Consider the following 19,096-nt stretch of genomic DNA (forward strand, 5'->3'; position numbering starts at 1 on the left):
TCTGTTAAAGAGAGATGAAGGTGAGCTGCCAAAGCAGATTGAATTCTTGAATCCTCTGGCGATGAGGACACATAGCCAACTCCAGGCACCGCTGTCTAGATCAGCCTTCCTGTTATCACCCAAACTGGCATGTCCTCCTGGCAAGGAAGGAATAAAGCCCTCGAAGTGAAAACATTTTAGTTCAGCAACCCTTAATTGATCATTTCTGTACTTGTTACAGAGTGGAAGTTGCAGCGACAGGTTTCAAGGGACCTGGGAGATTCAATAAGAGAGGGTAGGGAGGGAGGCTTAATGAAGGAGAACTGCCTGTTTGTCTAAATTCCAGACAGTCTAGTTTAGCGAGGAATGAAGTCTGCAATGGGAAAACCTATCTTCAAGATGCTTAATAGTACACTCTTAAATCCATAGGCTGATAATTGATAAATCAATGAGAGTGCAGAGCAGAAATGTGTGGAAGCTGAAAAATCAAAGAGAGTATATCATGCAAATTAGCAACAAATACTACAAAATGTAATGGATAATAGTAATAAGGGGTTTTGAGTAAATGGAAGGTACCATTTCAAATATTATCTTGGTAAATGTTTATGTGCATGTTTGAGTGTGCAGCATGTACTTGTACTAATTGAAGGCCACATTGCTATCCCATTTAGAGACTGTATGTGTAAGAAATACTTAATCTAATTTGTAAGTTATGGGTATGAGGCAGTGTGATCCAGGGTATGGAAACTTGGAAAGGGATTAAGAAGAATAAGACATTATGCCCCCCAAATCGTTGAAATGCACAATACAGATATCATGTGTAGCTTTAATTAACACGGGGAAAACATGGGGTACCCTTTAAAACAGAAAACAAGGTGCAAGTTGAAAAAATTTGATGAAGCACAGTCATATGTTCTTAAGGACTGGCCAATCCTGATTTGGACTTCAACAGTCATGTGACTGTCAATTTGGAAATGTTATATTTGACTTGTGTACAATCTAATAGCTTTTCAGCTCGCCTGAAGGTACTACCTGCAATATGTAAGTCATTACCTGGTAGAATGCTTTGACACACTACTGTGAGAATGAAAAATATTTGGGAAAATAAATTGTGTTCTATCATTCAGTTCATGCAGCATAACTATAAGTCTGTATCGTTATTATTGTTTTTCAGCCCCTCTGACTGATAAGCCACCCAAGCTTTTGTATCCTGTGGAAAGTAAACTGACAATTCAGGAGACTCAGCTGGGTGAGTAATTCCTTAATTCCAGTTAATACACTTCTCTCAATACAGTCTGACAGTTAATAAGCCTAGATTGTACCCTGATGTAATACTCTAAGCTAAACTTATGTGTACTTAAAGGGAGCAAAATTAGAAAATACCAGCAAACGTGGCCCATTCCATCCCCCACAGTGTATGCATTAGGACCAAGCTGGACATATGGATATAAGAACTCATATGTTTTTTAGGTGCTTGTTAGGAAATGAGATGGGCTGAAGGTGTTACTGGTGGCATTATGTTGTTGTTTTATAAGGCTTGAATTGGTTTTACAATGGGCACTATGGAACTCTTTGACTTACAATATACCATTAAAACATTAAAATACAATTTTTGAAAATGGGGAGAAAAGGTACAGGTTCATTAAGATAAATGTGACTATCACAGTTAAAAATCATTTTTATCTAATCAAATGGAAAGGACATTACGCTACTTAAGTTATGGATAATATTTAATAAAATGTGAGCAAGTGGCTTTTGGGTAAAGGACCAACAGGTTTAAGACATAAGAACATGGACAAAATGCTTTGGTAAATATCCAGTTATCAACACATCGGAATCTGACATAATTATTTTAGGGTTCAGTCTAGAATTTCTAGTGGTTTATCTATGTTCAGTATAATTTTAACCATATATTTATGTTTTTTAAGGAACTTTTTCCTACACTAACCACTTGACAGTAGAAATGCTTTACTGTATACAACTAAAAAGGAATCGATAGCCCATCCCTTAAGTTATTAATGTTATTATTGTTTTTGGAGTGAGAATTTAGATTAAAATTGTAAATCATCTTTAAGATTACTGATGAATCTTGGCGAATAGCATATTCAAAGCTACAGTGCAAAAAAAGGTGTGATGGTTTTAGAACCTATAAAATTATTATAGTCAACAGATTTCTAACATTGGATATATTTAGTAACTTAAGGCATGAGCATGTATAGGATTTATACAAGTCAGGGTATCAATATGCTTTTTTGATGGTAAACCCAAGCCCTTGAATTGATACCATATACATGCAAGTAGTACTCTAATTATCATTAAGCACCATTAAGGCAATGTTTATGAAACAAACATATCTTAAAATTGCATCATGCTCTTTACTCATGTTATGGTATATTGAAGTATATTAGATTTTAGTGCTACTTTCTGAGGAGATTTTGAAATGTAGATTCTCCTGAGTGGCCACACTCATACAGACCTTTCAGTAACTCCAAGGACTATGTATTTGTCAGGAGTTATACGAAACATTCTTGGGAAAGAAGAAACGGTTTATGGTACCAGTTACCAAGTAGGAACATAGTGAAATTGAAATTAATTGTGGCTCTTTACTTGACAACATGATTAAAAGAATTGTATGATTGATGGTTGCCAATTGGGTTTCCCTATATTATCTAGTGTTCTCTCCGTTCTACTAATGTGTTCTACACAATGGAATCATTTGTAAAACTTTCTTTGTTAAAAAATACTTTTTATTGAACAAAAATTATAAAGACTAATCAAATAGTTGTGAAAGTATGAAAATTTCTTATGCAAATTGCAAGTTTCCACTGTATATTCATTTGAAGAAAGATGGGCATGTGTGTTAGCAAAATGCTCTGAGAAGTACCCTAACTCCTTTATTACCACTGCCAAAGGAACATGAGTTCTCTTTAAAAACCAAGTAACTAGAGACATCAACTTGGGATTTGAATTCTTTTAAACAACTTTTGTTTCATCGTACTTTCTGATTCCAGTTCTCAGTGTGTAGGATAAATTATTTACTAGTTAGAGAAATTTAACCAGAGTCCTTGAATTTTGGGACCAACAGTAGATTTGAAAAAACTACCTTTGCAAATAGCATATTCAAAAGTGTTGTTACTGCAATAGTATTGGAGTAGGTGAACAGCTGATCACAAAGGGTAAGTGAAAATAGGAAGTAATCTTAAGGACCAAAAACAACAACAACAACAACAACAAAACTCCAGGTGTCTAAAATATATTCATTTTCTACAATATGTACTTAGATTTTTCACCTCCTGGGGATTGAATTTTTGCCTTTCTAGATTTGAAAAAGCTGTCAATTTCAATAGGGCCAAATGTTTTATATCCTAAGAAACGGGGACTGAATGAAGTTTCATGGGGCAGAAGTAAGGAGGATGGCTGGGACCAGTGATGGAGATCTTGGTGGTGCCTACTCTTAGGAGAAGGTGAGAATCTCCAAGAGTTTCACTGGCCAGGAGCTCAGGGGTCTGACTCAACCTTGTCCTAAATTGAGGCTTGACCTCAGAGGATAATAAAACTACCATATGGACTACATTATAAGAACAATCATCAGTGACTACACAAAGCTGAGTTGGTATATGTCTGGTGACCTAACTTGAACGTCCTGGCAAACTTATGCACACATCCATCTGATCTTGATAACTATAAACCCATCAGTTCTCCAGTTTGTCTGTAAATATATAAAACTTAATAATAATAATGTTATAGATTAAATCATAAAATGCATGGTTTTGTTTTCATCACCAGGTTCTCCTTCCTCTGCCATTTGTGGGCTGTGCCCACCTTTCCCTTTCTGTGTCCCTTGTGGCTTCCTATTCCTCCCAATTCCTTCATCTTCTCAAAAACTGGAAAGATTATGATAGTGATCATTTAAACCATTCCAGTGTAGAAAGGAAAAGGCACAAAGAAGCAAAGAACAAATATATATAATATAAATATATAATAGTAACTCAGTTCATATAAAATATGTAAATTGGTGGGTTTGAATTTTAATCACTTTTAATGTGGTTGCAGCCTAGCATTTCCACTCTAAGTGGCATCAGTGTGTTACTTCACAATGTGAGAAAAGAACTTTGTCCTTTTTGAATAACTTTCAGACATCAGCAAACGTCTGGACAGCACTTTCTTGGGTAAAATCCCAGAAATCATGCTGTACAATTCTGAAGGTCAGTGTAGGAGGTGAGCCTGACTTGATCCTTTCAAGGCGCGGTAATCAAGGGAATCAAAAGACAGATGCCGTAATCTTGCTAAGGTTGAGCCTTGAGGATGTCAGTCAAAGATGTGGCCTTCTCGTTATGGCCAGGAACCCATTTTCAGAACCTCCCAGGACAGAGGATGTTCATCATTACCAGACTTTCAAACTTTCACTTTATTTAAAGTTTATTTTTTGCTTATAAAATCATTATACAGGTTACTGGTAGAAATTTTGAGAAATACAGGAAAAAAATCTTGTTTCTTTACGTTGTAATAACATTCTGCTGCTTTTTCTTATTCCAGGTTTTATTTAAATTGACGTTAGTTGACATATAGTGTAGTATTGGTTTCAGGAGTAGAATTTAGTGATTCACCACCTGCGTATAATACCCAGTGCTCATCCCAACAAATGCCCTCCTTAATTAATGCCCATCACCCATTTAGCCCTTCCCCCCACCCCTCGCCTCTAGCAACCCTTAGTTTGTTCTCTATAATTAAGTCTCTTATGGTTGTATTAAATATTAAATTAAATATTCTATTAAAAAATACTAAACAGAAAATATTTTTAATGGCCACATGATACCCGTGTGAAGGTCCTATAATTTTATATGTATTGCTGGAAATTTGGATTTTTCCAAATTTCATCATCCTAAATAATAATGTGGTGATCTTCACCTACACATTTTCCCTTAACTTTATAATTATTTCAACAGGTCACATTCCTAAAAGGAAAAATACTTGTAAAAGTAACTAATTTTATTAAAGTTTCTTGCTATATTTTCAGAATTCTTACCAAAGAAGTTGTATACACTCTCACCAGAAGTATATAATGGCTATATAAAATCTTTCAATTCAACTTGTTTAAAAAAAAAAAAAAAAAGGCTCACCCACTTCTCCCACTGTCTAGCCCCGCGCCTCTTGCAACTACCAGTCTGTTCTCTGAATCTTTGAACTTGTTTTTTGTTTCATTTTGGGTTTTGTTTTTTCTTTTTTTTTAGATTCCAAATGTAAGAGAGATCATACTTTTTCTCTGACTTATTTCACTTAGCTTAGTACCTTCACAGTCCATCCAGGCTGTCACAAATTGCAAGATTTCAATCTTTTTAATGGCTGAGTAGTATTGCATTGTATATTTATACCACATCTTCTTTATCCATTCATCCACTGACGGACACGGTTGTTTCCATATCTTGACTATTGAAAACAGTGCTGTAATGAACTTGCAGATGTATATATCTTTTCAAATTATTGTTTTCAATATCTTCATATGAATACCCTGAAGTGGAATTGCCAGCTCATATGGTAGTTTTTTTTTTAACTTTTAATTTTAACAAAAATTTAACAAAAATTTTTAATTTTTTGAGGAAACTCCGTACTGTTTTCCATAGTGGTTGCACCCATTTACATTCCCACCAGCACTGCACAAGGTTCCCTTTTTTCAACATCTTTGTCAACATTTATTATTTGTTGTCTTTGTGATAGTAGCCTTTCTGACAGGTGTGAGGTGATTTCTCATTGTGGTTTTGTTTGCATTTCCCTGATGATTAATAATGTGGAGCATCTTTTTATGTTCCTGTTGGCCATTTGTATGCCTTCTTTGAGCAATGTCTATTCAGATCTTCTGTCAACTTTTAAAATTACTTTGGGGGTGTTTTTATTGTTGGTATTATTAAGTTGTCTGAGTTCTTTGTATATTCTGAATATTAGCTCCTCAGAGACATGATTTGTAATTATTTTCTCTGATTCATTAGGTTTCCTTTTTGTTTTGTGAATGGCTTCCTTTGCCATGCAGAAGCTTTTTAGTTTGATGTTACCCACTTGTATCTTTTTGCCTTTGTTTCTTTTGCTTTTGGGGTCAGATCCAAAAATTCCATGTCAAAACCAGTATCAAGGAGCTTATGGCCTTTGTTTTCCTTTCGAAGTTTTATGGTTTCAAGTCTTACATTCAAGCTGGTAACCCATTTTGAGTTAATGTTTGTGTATGGTGTAAGATAGAGATCCAGTTTTCCCAATACCATTTATTAAAGAGATTGAGTTTTTTCCCATTGTATACTGCTTGGCTCCTTTTTCATAAATTAATAGAATATATACGTGGGGGGTCATTTCAGGGCTCTCTATTCTTTTCCATTGATCTGTGTCTGTTTTTATGCCAATACATACTTCTTAATTACTCTAATTCTGTAACATGGTTTGAAATCCGGCATGATGCCTCCAGCTTTGTTCTTCTTTATCAAGATGGCATTTGCTACTGGTAGTCTTTTGTGGTTCCATACAAATTTTAGAATTGACTGTTCTATTTTTGTGAAAAATCCAATTGGAATTTTATAGGGATTGCATTAAATCTGTATGTTGCTTTGGGAAGTTTGGAGATTTTAACAATATTAATTCTTCCAATCCATGAACACAGAGTATCTTTTTACTTATATATTTATTTATTTTTGTCTTCAATTTATTTCATTAATGTCTTACATTTTTCAATATACAGGTCTTTCACCTGCTGGGTTAAACTTATTCCTAGGTATTTCATTCTTTTTGATGTAGTTGTAAGTGGGATTGCTTTCTTAATACCTCTTTCGTAGAGTTAATTATTAGTGTTTAGAAAAGCAACAAATTTGTGCGTTGATTTTGTATCCTGCAACTTTACTCAATTCATTTATTAGTTCTAACAGGTTTTACAGTTTAGAGTTCTAATGAGTATAATAACTTTTTAACCTTTGATAAGATCAATAACATTATACATCTTTGTAATGTAGTGTTTTTGAAGGGAAAGTCAATTTCCTTTGATTTAGGAATTACTTCTTCCTCTCCCTTCTTACCTCTTTCTCTCACTCTCTACTCATTGCATACAAGTGGCCTCTCCTTTTTCAGAATTAGCCACATTTGGAGGATTTCAAATGAATCTAGTCTGTTTAGGCAAATGCCTATGGTTGATGAAATATGGAAACCTAATTGAATGTTTACATTCTCTGCTTTCTTCTCCTGCTTATACTAACACTCAACTGAGAACTTTCTCTAGATTCTATGTCTCTTAATAAAGCTCACAGTAATCTGATAATGTACTGTAGGCACAGGAAATGCCAATACATACTAATTGGTGACATGGTATGCATGCCACAAAAGGCACACATGTCCAAATTTTCTGTAAAAGAAAATAATGACACTGAATTGAGTAATCTGCCCAGTATTGCTCTTATTTTTCTTTAATATGTAATATGTTTGTTAACTTTGTTAAAAAAACAAACACTTCTATATCTGAGGAAATAAGAATTCCCCACATGTTAACCTGCAGAGGAAAGTGGTTGATGACAATATTGAAACTTCAGATTTTTCGTGATCTGTCCAAGTAAAGAGACACACATACATGTAACTATCCAATTTAGCTACAGGCTAATTAAAATAAAATGGCACACTGGAACTTAACTAGCACATCTTGCCCTATTTTACCATATTATAGTTTGCAAAATTTTAAATTTCAACTAGACTGAAGGAAAAATGTTCATATCTTATATAATAGATCCTGACTGATATCTTTATAGGAAAACTCCTTGTCATGCAAATTATACATTCAATTTACTGTGATGCTAAAATAATTAGTTATTGAAAACATGCTCAACTTCATTGCTTTTTCTTTAGTAGAGTTGACACACGATATTGCATTAGTTTCACGTATACGACATAGTGATTCATCAACTCAATACATTATGCTGGGCTCACTACAAGTGTAACTACCATCTGTCAGCATACAACACTATTACGATACAATTGACTATATTCCCTTGTACTGTATCTTTTATCCCCATGACTTATTCATTCCGTAACTCAGAGCCTTATATGTTCTGGAACTATGTACATAAATATATTGTGCCTGGAATGTGTTTTACTACAAATACACTAGTTGAATTTTTTAAGTTTATTTATTTTGAGAGAGAGAGAGAGAGAGGATCCTAAGCAGGCTGTGTGCCGCCAGCTCAGAGCCCAGTGTAGGACTCAATCTCATGAACCATGATATCATGACCTAAGCTGAAACCAAGAGCTGGACACTTAACCACTGGAGCCACCCATGAGCCCCACTAGTTGAGTTTTTAATCCAAGGAGACACGATAGGGAATTATCTAATATTTGCTAGCTAGGTGTGTATTTTGAAAACTTGAAGCAAAACATAGTTTTCTGAATAGTTACTACTCTGACTAAAATTGCAAAGCCTCTATGTTTCCTTTTTCAGGGAGGGAAATACAGTAAAACTTTGGATTGCAAGTAAGTTGTTCTGTGAGTGTTCCGTAAGACAAGCAAACATTTCTAATAAATTTTAACTTGGTAAATGAGCGATGTCTTGCAATACGAGCCGTCCATGATGCCAGATGTCACATGACCACAACTGAGCCAATGGTTCTTGAAATTCACTTTAATATACAAGTGTTTATGGATTACCAGCATGTTTCCAGAATGAATTATGCTTGCAAACCAAGATTTTACTGTACTTATTATCAGTAACTTAGAAACAAGGAACAATTCAGGTGTTCAATTTGATACGTAATTCTGAAAGTGGCATATAATACTGTTGATGCTCAAAAAATACTTTGTTGCTGAGTCATGAAAGTGATGCATATAGGACCTTCGTTTCCAAGAGGTAGGGAAGTTAGTGTTGACTGAGTTTGTCCATCCACATTTACTCTTCTGGTTGTTTTTGGCTTTGTTCTTATTGCCACATAGGGAATTTACAAGACATATTTTCACTGACAAACTCGTATAAAATAACCCATAAAACTTTCCTTTCACTCTGGATGAAAACATGTATATCCACGGTCCAAGTTTTAGATGAAAAATGATGTACTTGTTGCCGGCTTAAGAAAGATGGGCAGATCAACATGGCTCTATTGACTGACATAAAGCTTGTTAGGCATAAATTGGAGCTTCTGGACAAATAGGCATCATAATTAAAGCATGTAAAAGCAAATAAAGACTGGTATTATAATTATATAAAGTGATGGCATTCAGTTCTACTCAATCCAAATTTATCATGCCATGATAAATGAAAGTAATAACTTTTGACAGCTGTTGTGGTCTGATAGCTTACTTTTGCAAGCAAAAGCGCCTTAAAAATTATGATTCTAACCCGAGGAGAAATATTTCTCATATCAGTATTTAGTTACTATTTCATATCCTTAAGCAAATGAAAAATCAACAAATGGAACCTACTATTAGTATTCTAGGATCATTATATGCCGCAACTTATATGAATCTCACAGATTTCAAAATCAAAGTCTTCTTTTAACGCTAGAGAGGAGAAATAGGCTGGGTAAAAATGCAACTTGAATGTTTGCATTAAAAATTGCTATCTAAGCAGAAGTCACACTTCCTTTTTAAGTGTTAAATGCTCAAGGTCTAATGCTTGACAGGCTTGAAACCCAAAGAAAGATGGAGATGGAGGTTAGAACAGCTGCTATGGGTCATTGATATCTGAAAATTTGGAAGGCAGCTCAAGTGCTTGTTAAGATGCATTAAAAACTGGAATAGAGACCATGTAAGTGCGCCTGCTTTTTCTTACCTTGGAAAGGGGGCAGAAGGGGGAGAAGATGGGAAGAAAGAAAAGATCCAAGAGAAAGTGTTGCCACAAAACCAATACAGAGAGTTCATTGAAATTCCCAGATTTTGGTCTAGTTCCAGTCTAGTTTGTTGGACTTGGACACGAATCATGCAGATTACTCTTTTGTTATAAGACGGAGAGTACTATTTTATATGTTGTTGACTAGATATGTTTAATTCTTCACAACTCTAAATTTAGGAATTTTATGAAGTAGAGGGGCTTTGGTAGTTATCAAGTCAAATCATTCCTTTAACTGATGAGAAAACAGAGACCAAAAATTCCTATATGCTTTTATATCTCAAATTTTACAAAAAGAAAATTTAATATCATTGTTACGGTTTTATTATTGTTGTTGTTGTTCAATTGTTTTGGTTACGATAAAAAGGAGGCATGTGACACCAATTCCCATTTCAGCACATTCTGTCACACAGACCTAGATGACAGTCCAGCTCTGCCACTTACTACTAGAATAACCTTGAACAAGCAGCCCTCATTTACCTAAGTGATAAAAAAGGCACTATGATAACACACGTCTATGGAGTTAGTGTGGGTATATAATGAGATAATGCATGTAAAGATTAGTGCATTGCCTGGTATATATTAAGTAGTCAGTACCTCCTTGCTGCTAGTAGTTGAGTTTTTTTTTTTTAAGTTTACTTATTTATTTTGAGAGAGAGAGCAAGCATGAGCAGAGGAAGGGCAGAGAGAGGGAGAGAGAGAGAATCCCAAGCAGGCTTCCCACGGTCAACACAGAGCCCAACGCGGGGCTCGATCCCACAAACTGTAAGATCATAACCTGAGCTGAAATCAAGAGTCAGCCACTTAACGGACTGAATTACCCAGGCACCCAGTAGTTGAGATATTTTAATGCTGTATATCGAATGCAGTATATAGAAGATCCCTGAAATGCATTTTGCATGCCAATGATTACTTGATCATGTTTCTATTCTTACTAGCATAACATACTTTGGTAGCAGATGTGGGCTTCATTATAGGGTGGATAATATTTTAGAAAATTAATTTCTATCTCCCCTCTAAGAACAACATGTGCACTGTTTTTCTACTGAAATTAGATTTTATCTTAAAGACGTTACTGATTTTAGATTACTTACTTCTTCAACAAGTCTACCCACGTGCAGATAGTAAATACATAGTTCTTTTTTTTTAATTTTTTTTTAACATTTTATTTAATTTTGAGACAGGGAGAGACAAAGCATGAACAGGGGAGGGTCAGAGAGAGGGAGACACAGAATCTGAAACAGGCTCCAGGCTCTGAGCTGCCAGCACAGGGCCCGACGCGGGGCTCGAACTCACAGACCGCGAGATCATGACCTGAGCCTGAGTCAGCCGCTTAACCGACTGAGCCACCCAGGCGCCCCAGTAAATACATAGTTCTAACAGAAGAAAAGTATTCCCTTTTTTTTTTTTTTTAATGACCGTGTAATGGACCCTATGCCACACAAATATATAAATGACCATCAAGGAGAAAGTAAGATTGAAAAACATTATTTTTCTAAACTAAAGAAACTCAGATATAATATTCTTAAGACAAAGGACATGAGGATAATTTTATAAAACAGAGCATCAAACATTATGCCTGTCAAGTTCCTCCTGAAGGTTTTGGCGATAGTCATATTCATTTTACAGGAAAATACTGCTCTTCCTCTGACAAGCACCTTTATCACAAAGCTTTCCGAGTCATTCGTAATGATTGAAGTTTACTAGCATAGAAACATGCAGTGAGTATCCTATGTTAACAAGAGCTCCTTTTGAATTCGCAAAGTAAATGCCAATTTATCAGAAATAAACCTATCAAAAGACGTTGTGGTGCAGAATACTAAAAGAGGTTTCAGAATAAGAGTATGTACCACATGACTGACGTTCATTAAAACAGAAACTATAAAAAGACCCATATCATTTAAAATTTGAATATAAAGAGAGATGTTCATCTATAAATTTCCTCCTGAATTTTGGCTAAATAACTGAGCATTCCTAAATTATATGCAGACTCTTCATGAAAAATAACTTGTTCTTGAATATGATTATGAAAATAGGGTACCACTATTTTATGGTTTAATGTTAAAACACTTAGCATTCCAGTCATCTCGTACTCTACTAACTTAATATGTTCCTACAGATTTGTGGGTAAATTGAAACATCATAATTTCTGAGAAGTTGTTCCTTTCATTTTTGATTGATCTTTAATTAGTAGTGGCTTAACATGTCAGTTTTAAGAGGCTCTGTCCCCCAGTCTCTCTTAAGCAGCTAATGATCAATGAAAGATTTATATGCACAAGAGAAATACGCTATTTAAAGAAACTCTGTGATGAATCATTTTATATAAGAATCCTTTTGTAATTGGGGTGCCTGGGTGGCTCAGTCGGTTGAACGCCGGACTTCAGCTCCGGTCATGATCTCACACTCTGTGAGTTCGAGCTCCGCGTGGGGCTCTGTGCTGACAGCTCGGAGCCCGGAGCCTGCTTCGGGTTCTGTGTCTCCGTTTTTCTCTGCCCCTCCCCTGCTCATGCTCTGTCTTTCTCTGTCTCAAAAATAAATAAGAACATTAAAAAAAAATTTTTTTTAAAAAGAATCCTTTCATAATTGAAGAATCACCCCCATAACTTTTCTCTGTGGTAGCTCACAGTTTTACGTTTTTCGGAGATGAGGTTCATCCCTATGAAACTGCAAGCGGTATTTCTCACTAACCCTGGTAAAGGATCAGCCGCCCATCACTTCATATGACTTCCCCTTGTCTACCAGTGAAAACTCACGTCCCCATTGTGGCTTTTTGCCTTCTCACTGAGGAAATATTAAATTTTATTCACCGGCTTCAGAATGAACAATATTTTCTTTTCATCGAATTCTTTGAAAATTGCTGTGGTAGTGTAGACTATTTGACCGGAATATCTCAGGTTCACTTATGACAAAACACTCTATTGTCCTAAGGGAGACACTTTGAAGGCCATCATACTACCTTCTTTGCCTTGGTTTTGTGGAAATGTCCCCTAAAGAATGACTGTCAGTGGTGTCATTCGTTTTTCCACATCTATCATTGTGATGAGAGTTCTTATTTCCAAGTTTAAAGGGAGCATTTTGTATTTTGATTCTCCTGGAATTTTATATGGCCATTTACATTACATCCTTCAGCTGATCACTTAATTTTTTGTAAATGCATTCATATCTTTTAGGAATGATTTTCTTTTTAATAGGACAAAATATATATACAATGATGTATATATGATATATATATACAATGAAATTGTAGATTTGAAATTGTATATTCGATTTGATGAAATTGAAATTTGATGTGCTACTTTCTGAATACCTAAACATTCACCTTTTAAGATGTGCCTAAATGGTACACTCCAAAGATGCAAGATAAGCCCAAGGTATAGAATATCCAGAAGGCTTTAAAACCTGAGTCTCACAGTGAAGTCTCCTGAAGAGGCCTCTTTTCCAATTCACTGCACACAAGACCGGTGTTACTTTCTCAGAAACAGTAAGGATTTTTAAAAATTTTCTAGTTTAAATTTGTAAAAATCTAGTTATAGCGTATATTATCCAATTGAATAATTTTTAAAAAGAAAATTAAAAGCTTATCAGAGTTTTTACTTTCCAAAATTCAGCTGTATTTAAGAAGTCTTGCTTCATTGGTCTGGTCGGCAGGTACCTCCCGCTTCGCCTTCTGGTCCACAGTGAGCCTGAAAGAAAGGCTTCAAGCTCCTTAGGATTCCAGAAGAGTCAGCAATTCCCTCGCCCATTCAACTTCCTCGCAACGGTCTTATCAAGCTTATAGGCAGGGTGCAAGCTTTCTCAGTCTCCAAGAATTTTTGTTTCTAGTTTAATAAAAGCAGGACACCCACCTCAGGCTTGCTTGCTGAAGAATTGTGTTTACAGAAACTTGGCAGCTCTTTGAGTAGGAAGAGAACAAAGGGAAGTGCATTGCTTTTCTGGAAAAATTAAATCGAACACATCTTGTCACATCAAGCCATCACAAGAAATAGGAAACTTACGATATGATGAGTTTCAGGAAAATTTGAGATTATTACTACAAATATTCAGTAAGAAGCCATTATGTGAAATAGCTTTGGGAAAGTTCAGTAAGTCTTTCTGTGTTCTCTTCTTTAAAAAAACTTTTAGTGTTTCTGATGAATGCTGAATATCTGATTTGATAACGTCAATTATCTTGGCAACTTTAAGACTTTTAAGTCATCAATTAAAAATTTTAAATGCTTTCTGAATAATGTACCTCATTTTGGCTAAAATTACTTGAGATGCAATTAGACTATTATGCAGACGCAGTCTACTTATTATGTACAGCCTGTTTATAAGTAGTATGGATATTTGCTTCAGAATTATATGTCACATATTATATTTATAGAAAGACTTATACAAGGATTTTTTAAGATATAAATGTAATTTGTAGTGACTATTTTTCAGGGGAAAAAAACCCTTCTCTATTTCCCACGAACAATCTATTTTCCGTCCGATGCTATTTATTAGGATTTGCTACTAATTAGAGAGTGGGAGTAACATTTTTATATAATGAGGGATAAATAAAATAAATGAGTCTTATATTAGACGAATACATGAGCTGGTAGCTGCAGGTGAAGTTAAGTGTCACAGAGAACATCAGTTACTGTATGTGAAAGAAAGGTCAAACCAAGAGAGAATTATATCATTGACAGATTCGGGGTAGACAGGTCTTTATTTTCTTTCAGTCACTATTATATGTGCATGAAATAAAATAGAGAATTGAGCAAGCAGATAAACAATGTAGAAGGAAAATAATCCAAAAATGTTTCTTTTTTGTCTCAAATAGATGGCTATTTCAAGCAAGAGTTAATTTGCGGATTTTTTTTTTTTTTTGATCAGCTTCCTGTGCCAAGACAATTTATGTTTAAGGAATCACAGGTTCTGATAGTGCATCACCAGGGCTCTGATCACAAGTGACAGGAATGGGACTGGCCTCAAGGATGAGTGGAACAATGCGCGAATTTTCTCCGTTTTTCTTCTCTGCCTCTCTCTGCATGTCACCATTTTTAGAGGCGGAACGTGGCAGGGTGTGGGCGAGCCCACAGGGTGAAAGCAGTGCTCTGCTCAGTTCTACCCAGGAGGAAAAGTAGAGTCTGGAAGTCTAGCTGGAGTTGGAGATTCTCTGAGGGGGAATTCCGATGGGCCTAGCTTAGGTCACAGATCTAAATTTTGAACAGATTGCTATGGCGTCACAGTGAGGTGCGTTAGCTCAGCCCTATCTCCCATGGCATGGAATCCTGTATGTTTATGTGAGTACATGAATGTTGGGCGGGGGGAGTAATGGGGCTTGTGCCAAATGAAGGAGATGAAGCGATAGTTACTACAGGGGCCAAGTTTTCATATTCGGTATTCATTTTATGTAAAGTCCTTGGTTAGTCCACATCCTATTAATTTAGCTGCCATTTTTATTATGTCTCTTCATTAGCTTGGAGGGGCCAGAATTAGCCAGACTGATACCTTTGAGTGCAGTCTCTCTCACGCTGAAAACTCTTCCTTTCCTTGCCTCTCCTCTCAACCACTCCTGACATCCCCTCTGTGTCTGAGGTGCGTACTTAGCTCCACCTGCATTCACCTCACCGCTGTCTGTGTCTTATGTTGTCTCTCACCCTTGAGCCTAATGTCAACCCCAAACTAAATGTCAGCTTCCCGGCCGTTAAAGACATTTTCAGGTAAAAGGTATGGTTCCCAAAAAGATAGAAACGCTACATCTTGGCTTATACAGTAAAGTTCATGTAATATAAGTGAGTAGAGTAAGGTCAGGTATGATGTAATAAAGAGCATAGGTCCCACTTAAAGGAATCCACATTCATTTTTGTAGATTATATGGGTCTTGTAAAACACGTCTGGCACATGGTTTTAGTTTAATGGCCTCAATGTCTAGTCCCTTGGTTTGTAGATTTAGCGTTCGTATCAGCAAATACAGTTGCACTGTGGTGCCACCTTAAAAATCGTGTAGGTTTACAATAGGATCTGGATTCAGAATTGCTACCGTGTTCATGATCTATGAATGGGTTCTAATGTGCTATAGGTTGGAACGTGCTTCAGACTGATGTGTAACATGTTTGGAACAACTAACATAATAAGCTCCATCATCAGAGAATCAAGGAGTTAAGAGCAACACAGTTAGTTATAAAGGGAGAATCACCCCATCAGGTGATATAGGAATCATGGAGGTAGAATCAAGTGATAAATTCTCTTGAGCAATCAGGCCCCACAGAAAGGTAATCATGCCTATTTTGTTATCACAGACTTGCTAAGTTAACAAAAGTAAAAACACCTATCAACTATGCCAGCAGACATTTTTACTTCTTTCTCCGCAAATTTTTCCTGGATGTATCTTTGCTTCTCGGGTGCCATACTTAAGAATGGGCAATATCTAATTTACTAGCAAAGACATACCAAGAAAAGGATGGACTATAGGATCTGTGATTATCCTGGCCTTATTAATTAGAGCTTACGTGCAGTGGCCTTCATGAGTTTAATGCAATCGTCATTTCTATGTATAATCATCAGAGTCAAGAGTTGAAGCAACAGAGAGTAGAAATCCTATAATGGACATAAGAATTTTGAGTTCAAAATACCAACAATTAAAATAAAATCCGTTTGTCAGACTCTTAGTTTTATTTTGGTCAGAAAAATCATCTTTGTAAAATTGGAGTAATGCTAGATTCACTGCTTTAAAATATCATGTTTGCCTCTTGGCTCGAAGATAAAGGCCAGTCCCTTCACCATCTGATTCCGTTTTATCTTCATCATTTCATTTACCCTCCTACTAGGTTTATACTATGTGCCAGACACTCTTGACCGTACCGTGGATTTCCATGAATCTACCCTTTGCACATGTAATGCCTGCCATTTGGAATTCCCTCTCCTGCCTCTATGCCTTGTGCCTATTTACTCAAATTTTAAGATGCATGTCAGTGTCAACTTTAAGACTTCCCTGACTCTGCTCCTACTAGACAGAATTAAATAACACTTTTCAAGTACTAGCAAGTTTCTTTTTCACACTTTTGTTAGAGCATTTCTCTCATTTGGTGTATATATCATCATGCGTCAATTTCCCCTACCGCGCTTGGAACTCTTAAAGAAGGGGCTACCGTATTTTCATTTTCGCATCCTGAATGTATAGGTAAATACCTGATACGCAGAAATAAATGAATGAACAAATCATGTACCATTTACTCAGGTTTAGTACTCATAAATAAAATCCAACTTTATAACTCATCCTTTTCAGTAGCTATATACTACAGAGTAATAGAGCCACACTAAAACTGTTGGTTTTGATTTGATTGCCTGGTATGATTGAAGATCCTATTTTATGGATGAAGGAGACAGATAAAAAAAGGGCCCAGGAGTCTGGCTGAGCTATGAAGATCTAACTGGGAAGTCCAGCAATAAATCAAATCCAAATCAGACAGAGGAGGAAACATCCAGTGGCCATTAAAGGTCAACAGACCAGTAAATAGGGGTTAAAAAAATAGTTACTTATCACAGTTCAGCCAGGAAACTGGTCTGGGTTAGAGGGTTAACTGGCATCTTGAGTTTAACGCAGATCTGTAAAGTTTAGTCAAATAGACTTTATACTTTTAGGGGCCCAGAATAAGAGATGAGTTCACTGGTTCCATTTACTACTTTGTTATTGAGTGTCTACCAGGCACAAAGTCTGCTAAAACCTAGGTAGGTAGGTAGGTAGGTAGGTAGGTAGGTAGGTAGAAGCCTGTCCCCAAAGACTTGATATTACATTCTTGGTTAACCTCAGGGATGATCCTTGTTCCTCAAGAAGAGGCCAAGACTTTCTGTCCTTGTTTATAATTTCAGCCATGAGTGAATGACAGCTCCCATTCAAAAGAGTATTTTAATCAACCAGAAAGTCAAGATGCTGTAGGTGCAGCTTTCCTTGATTAATGGTCATAATTTCTCTTTTGCATTTGGAGTGTCTTGTATTTGCAAGGCATTTTCATATGGTGTCTCATTTCATCTCTTTAATAGTCTGTTACATCTGTATTATGCCTCCATTTTACAGATTGTGACTGAAGCTTATATGCTGCACTCTTGGGATATTTCTATACACTAGTGTATTGATTATTGTTTCCTTCTTCATTCCTTTGTTAAATTCTAATTGTGAGTGCTGCTCTCTTGAATCCATGACCCTTCTGTAATGTTTAGAATGGTCTCATCTTTATGGACCACTTCATTTCTATTTTATCCCACTGTTAATAGATCCTGTGTCCTATCAAACAGAACATCCGGTAATAATGCTTGAATATGAACTTGTCCTTGAAATGTTTCTCAGGGTTTTTTTTTTCCTATTCAATTGCTTGTCGTCTGGATCTGCTTCTGTTCATCTCTGCCTCCTGTTTTTTCATTCCCATTTTTTTGTACTTCTGCCCTCTCAAGTACATTTTAACAGACACTTTTCTTCTTCCACTGATCTTCAAGCATGAAATTTCTTTTCAAGGCACTTAAGAAAATGGAAGTGGTTAGAGCATTCATGAACAGAATGTCTTGTGAGCTGCAAAAGTTAACGTGAGAAAAGCAGATAGAAGAGTGGCTAGTTCATCAGAGTTTTTGCTCTGTAAAAAGCAGCAAATTATAGTCTTTTCTTAAATAGCAAGCAAAAAGCAAGTGGTCTCATTTCATTTCTTAAAATAGGCAAAGTGAAACTAATAATTGATTTGTCAATTTGCTGTGACTATTAATTCCCTGCACCCAAAGTTGGCTTTTGTTAATTTAGGATTTACACTTTCTTTCTGAATATAATTATCTGACTATATATAGATAAGTAATTTAAAGCCAGCTAATGATTATTTGAGCATTAAAGTTAAGAACTATCTAGGCATTAGTAAATTATCCATTTAGAAAACCTGTAATAATTGGATCAAAATTAATTTTAGCTCAGAAGTTAAATTGTACTTAAGGTAATTTTATGACATTTACAGTGTATCTTGTATGTGGCTTGTAAAACCATATGTTCACTTTAAAGAACTTGATAAAGTTTTTATAGAAATAAAAATGCTTTTATAATGTAAATGTATGCTTCATTAACCTAGTAAGGTAATTTGAGAGTTTTCCTTTGGGCTGACATTTACTAAGTCAAGGCCCCATAAGCATTCGTGTCACAAAACTTCCACCAATTGTGAAAATGATTATAAGAATGAAAGTAGCTTAGTAACTAAGTGAGCATTCTATTTTAAACTTCAATAAGTCAAAGAATCTAAGCATTAATTTATTGCATTTTCACAGTAGCATAATATTGAGAATAAG

At 35.8% G+C, this 19,096-nt stretch overlaps 1 protein-coding gene across 1 annotated transcript in view; it reads left to right on the forward strand.

Annotated features, from left to right (window-relative positions):
* The window catches only part of IL1RAPL1 (interleukin 1 receptor accessory protein like 1), a 1,368,310-nt gene that overhangs the window by 1,047,454 nt on the left and 301,760 nt on the right, over window positions 1-19,096 (forward strand). The window contains exon 6 of the mRNA XM_045472042.1: window positions 1,154-1,228. Within this exon, the coding sequence (XP_045327998.1) occupies window positions 1,154-1,228 (75 nt within the window). The remainder of the gene's footprint in view (window positions 1-1,153; window positions 1,229-19,096) is intronic.

Source organism: Leopardus geoffroyi, chromosome X (assembly GCF_018350155.1).
Source record: "Leopardus geoffroyi isolate Oge1 chromosome X, O.geoffroyi_Oge1_pat1.0, whole genome shotgun sequence".
Taxonomy (NCBI): Eukaryota; Metazoa; Chordata; class Mammalia; order Carnivora; family Felidae; genus Leopardus; species Leopardus geoffroyi.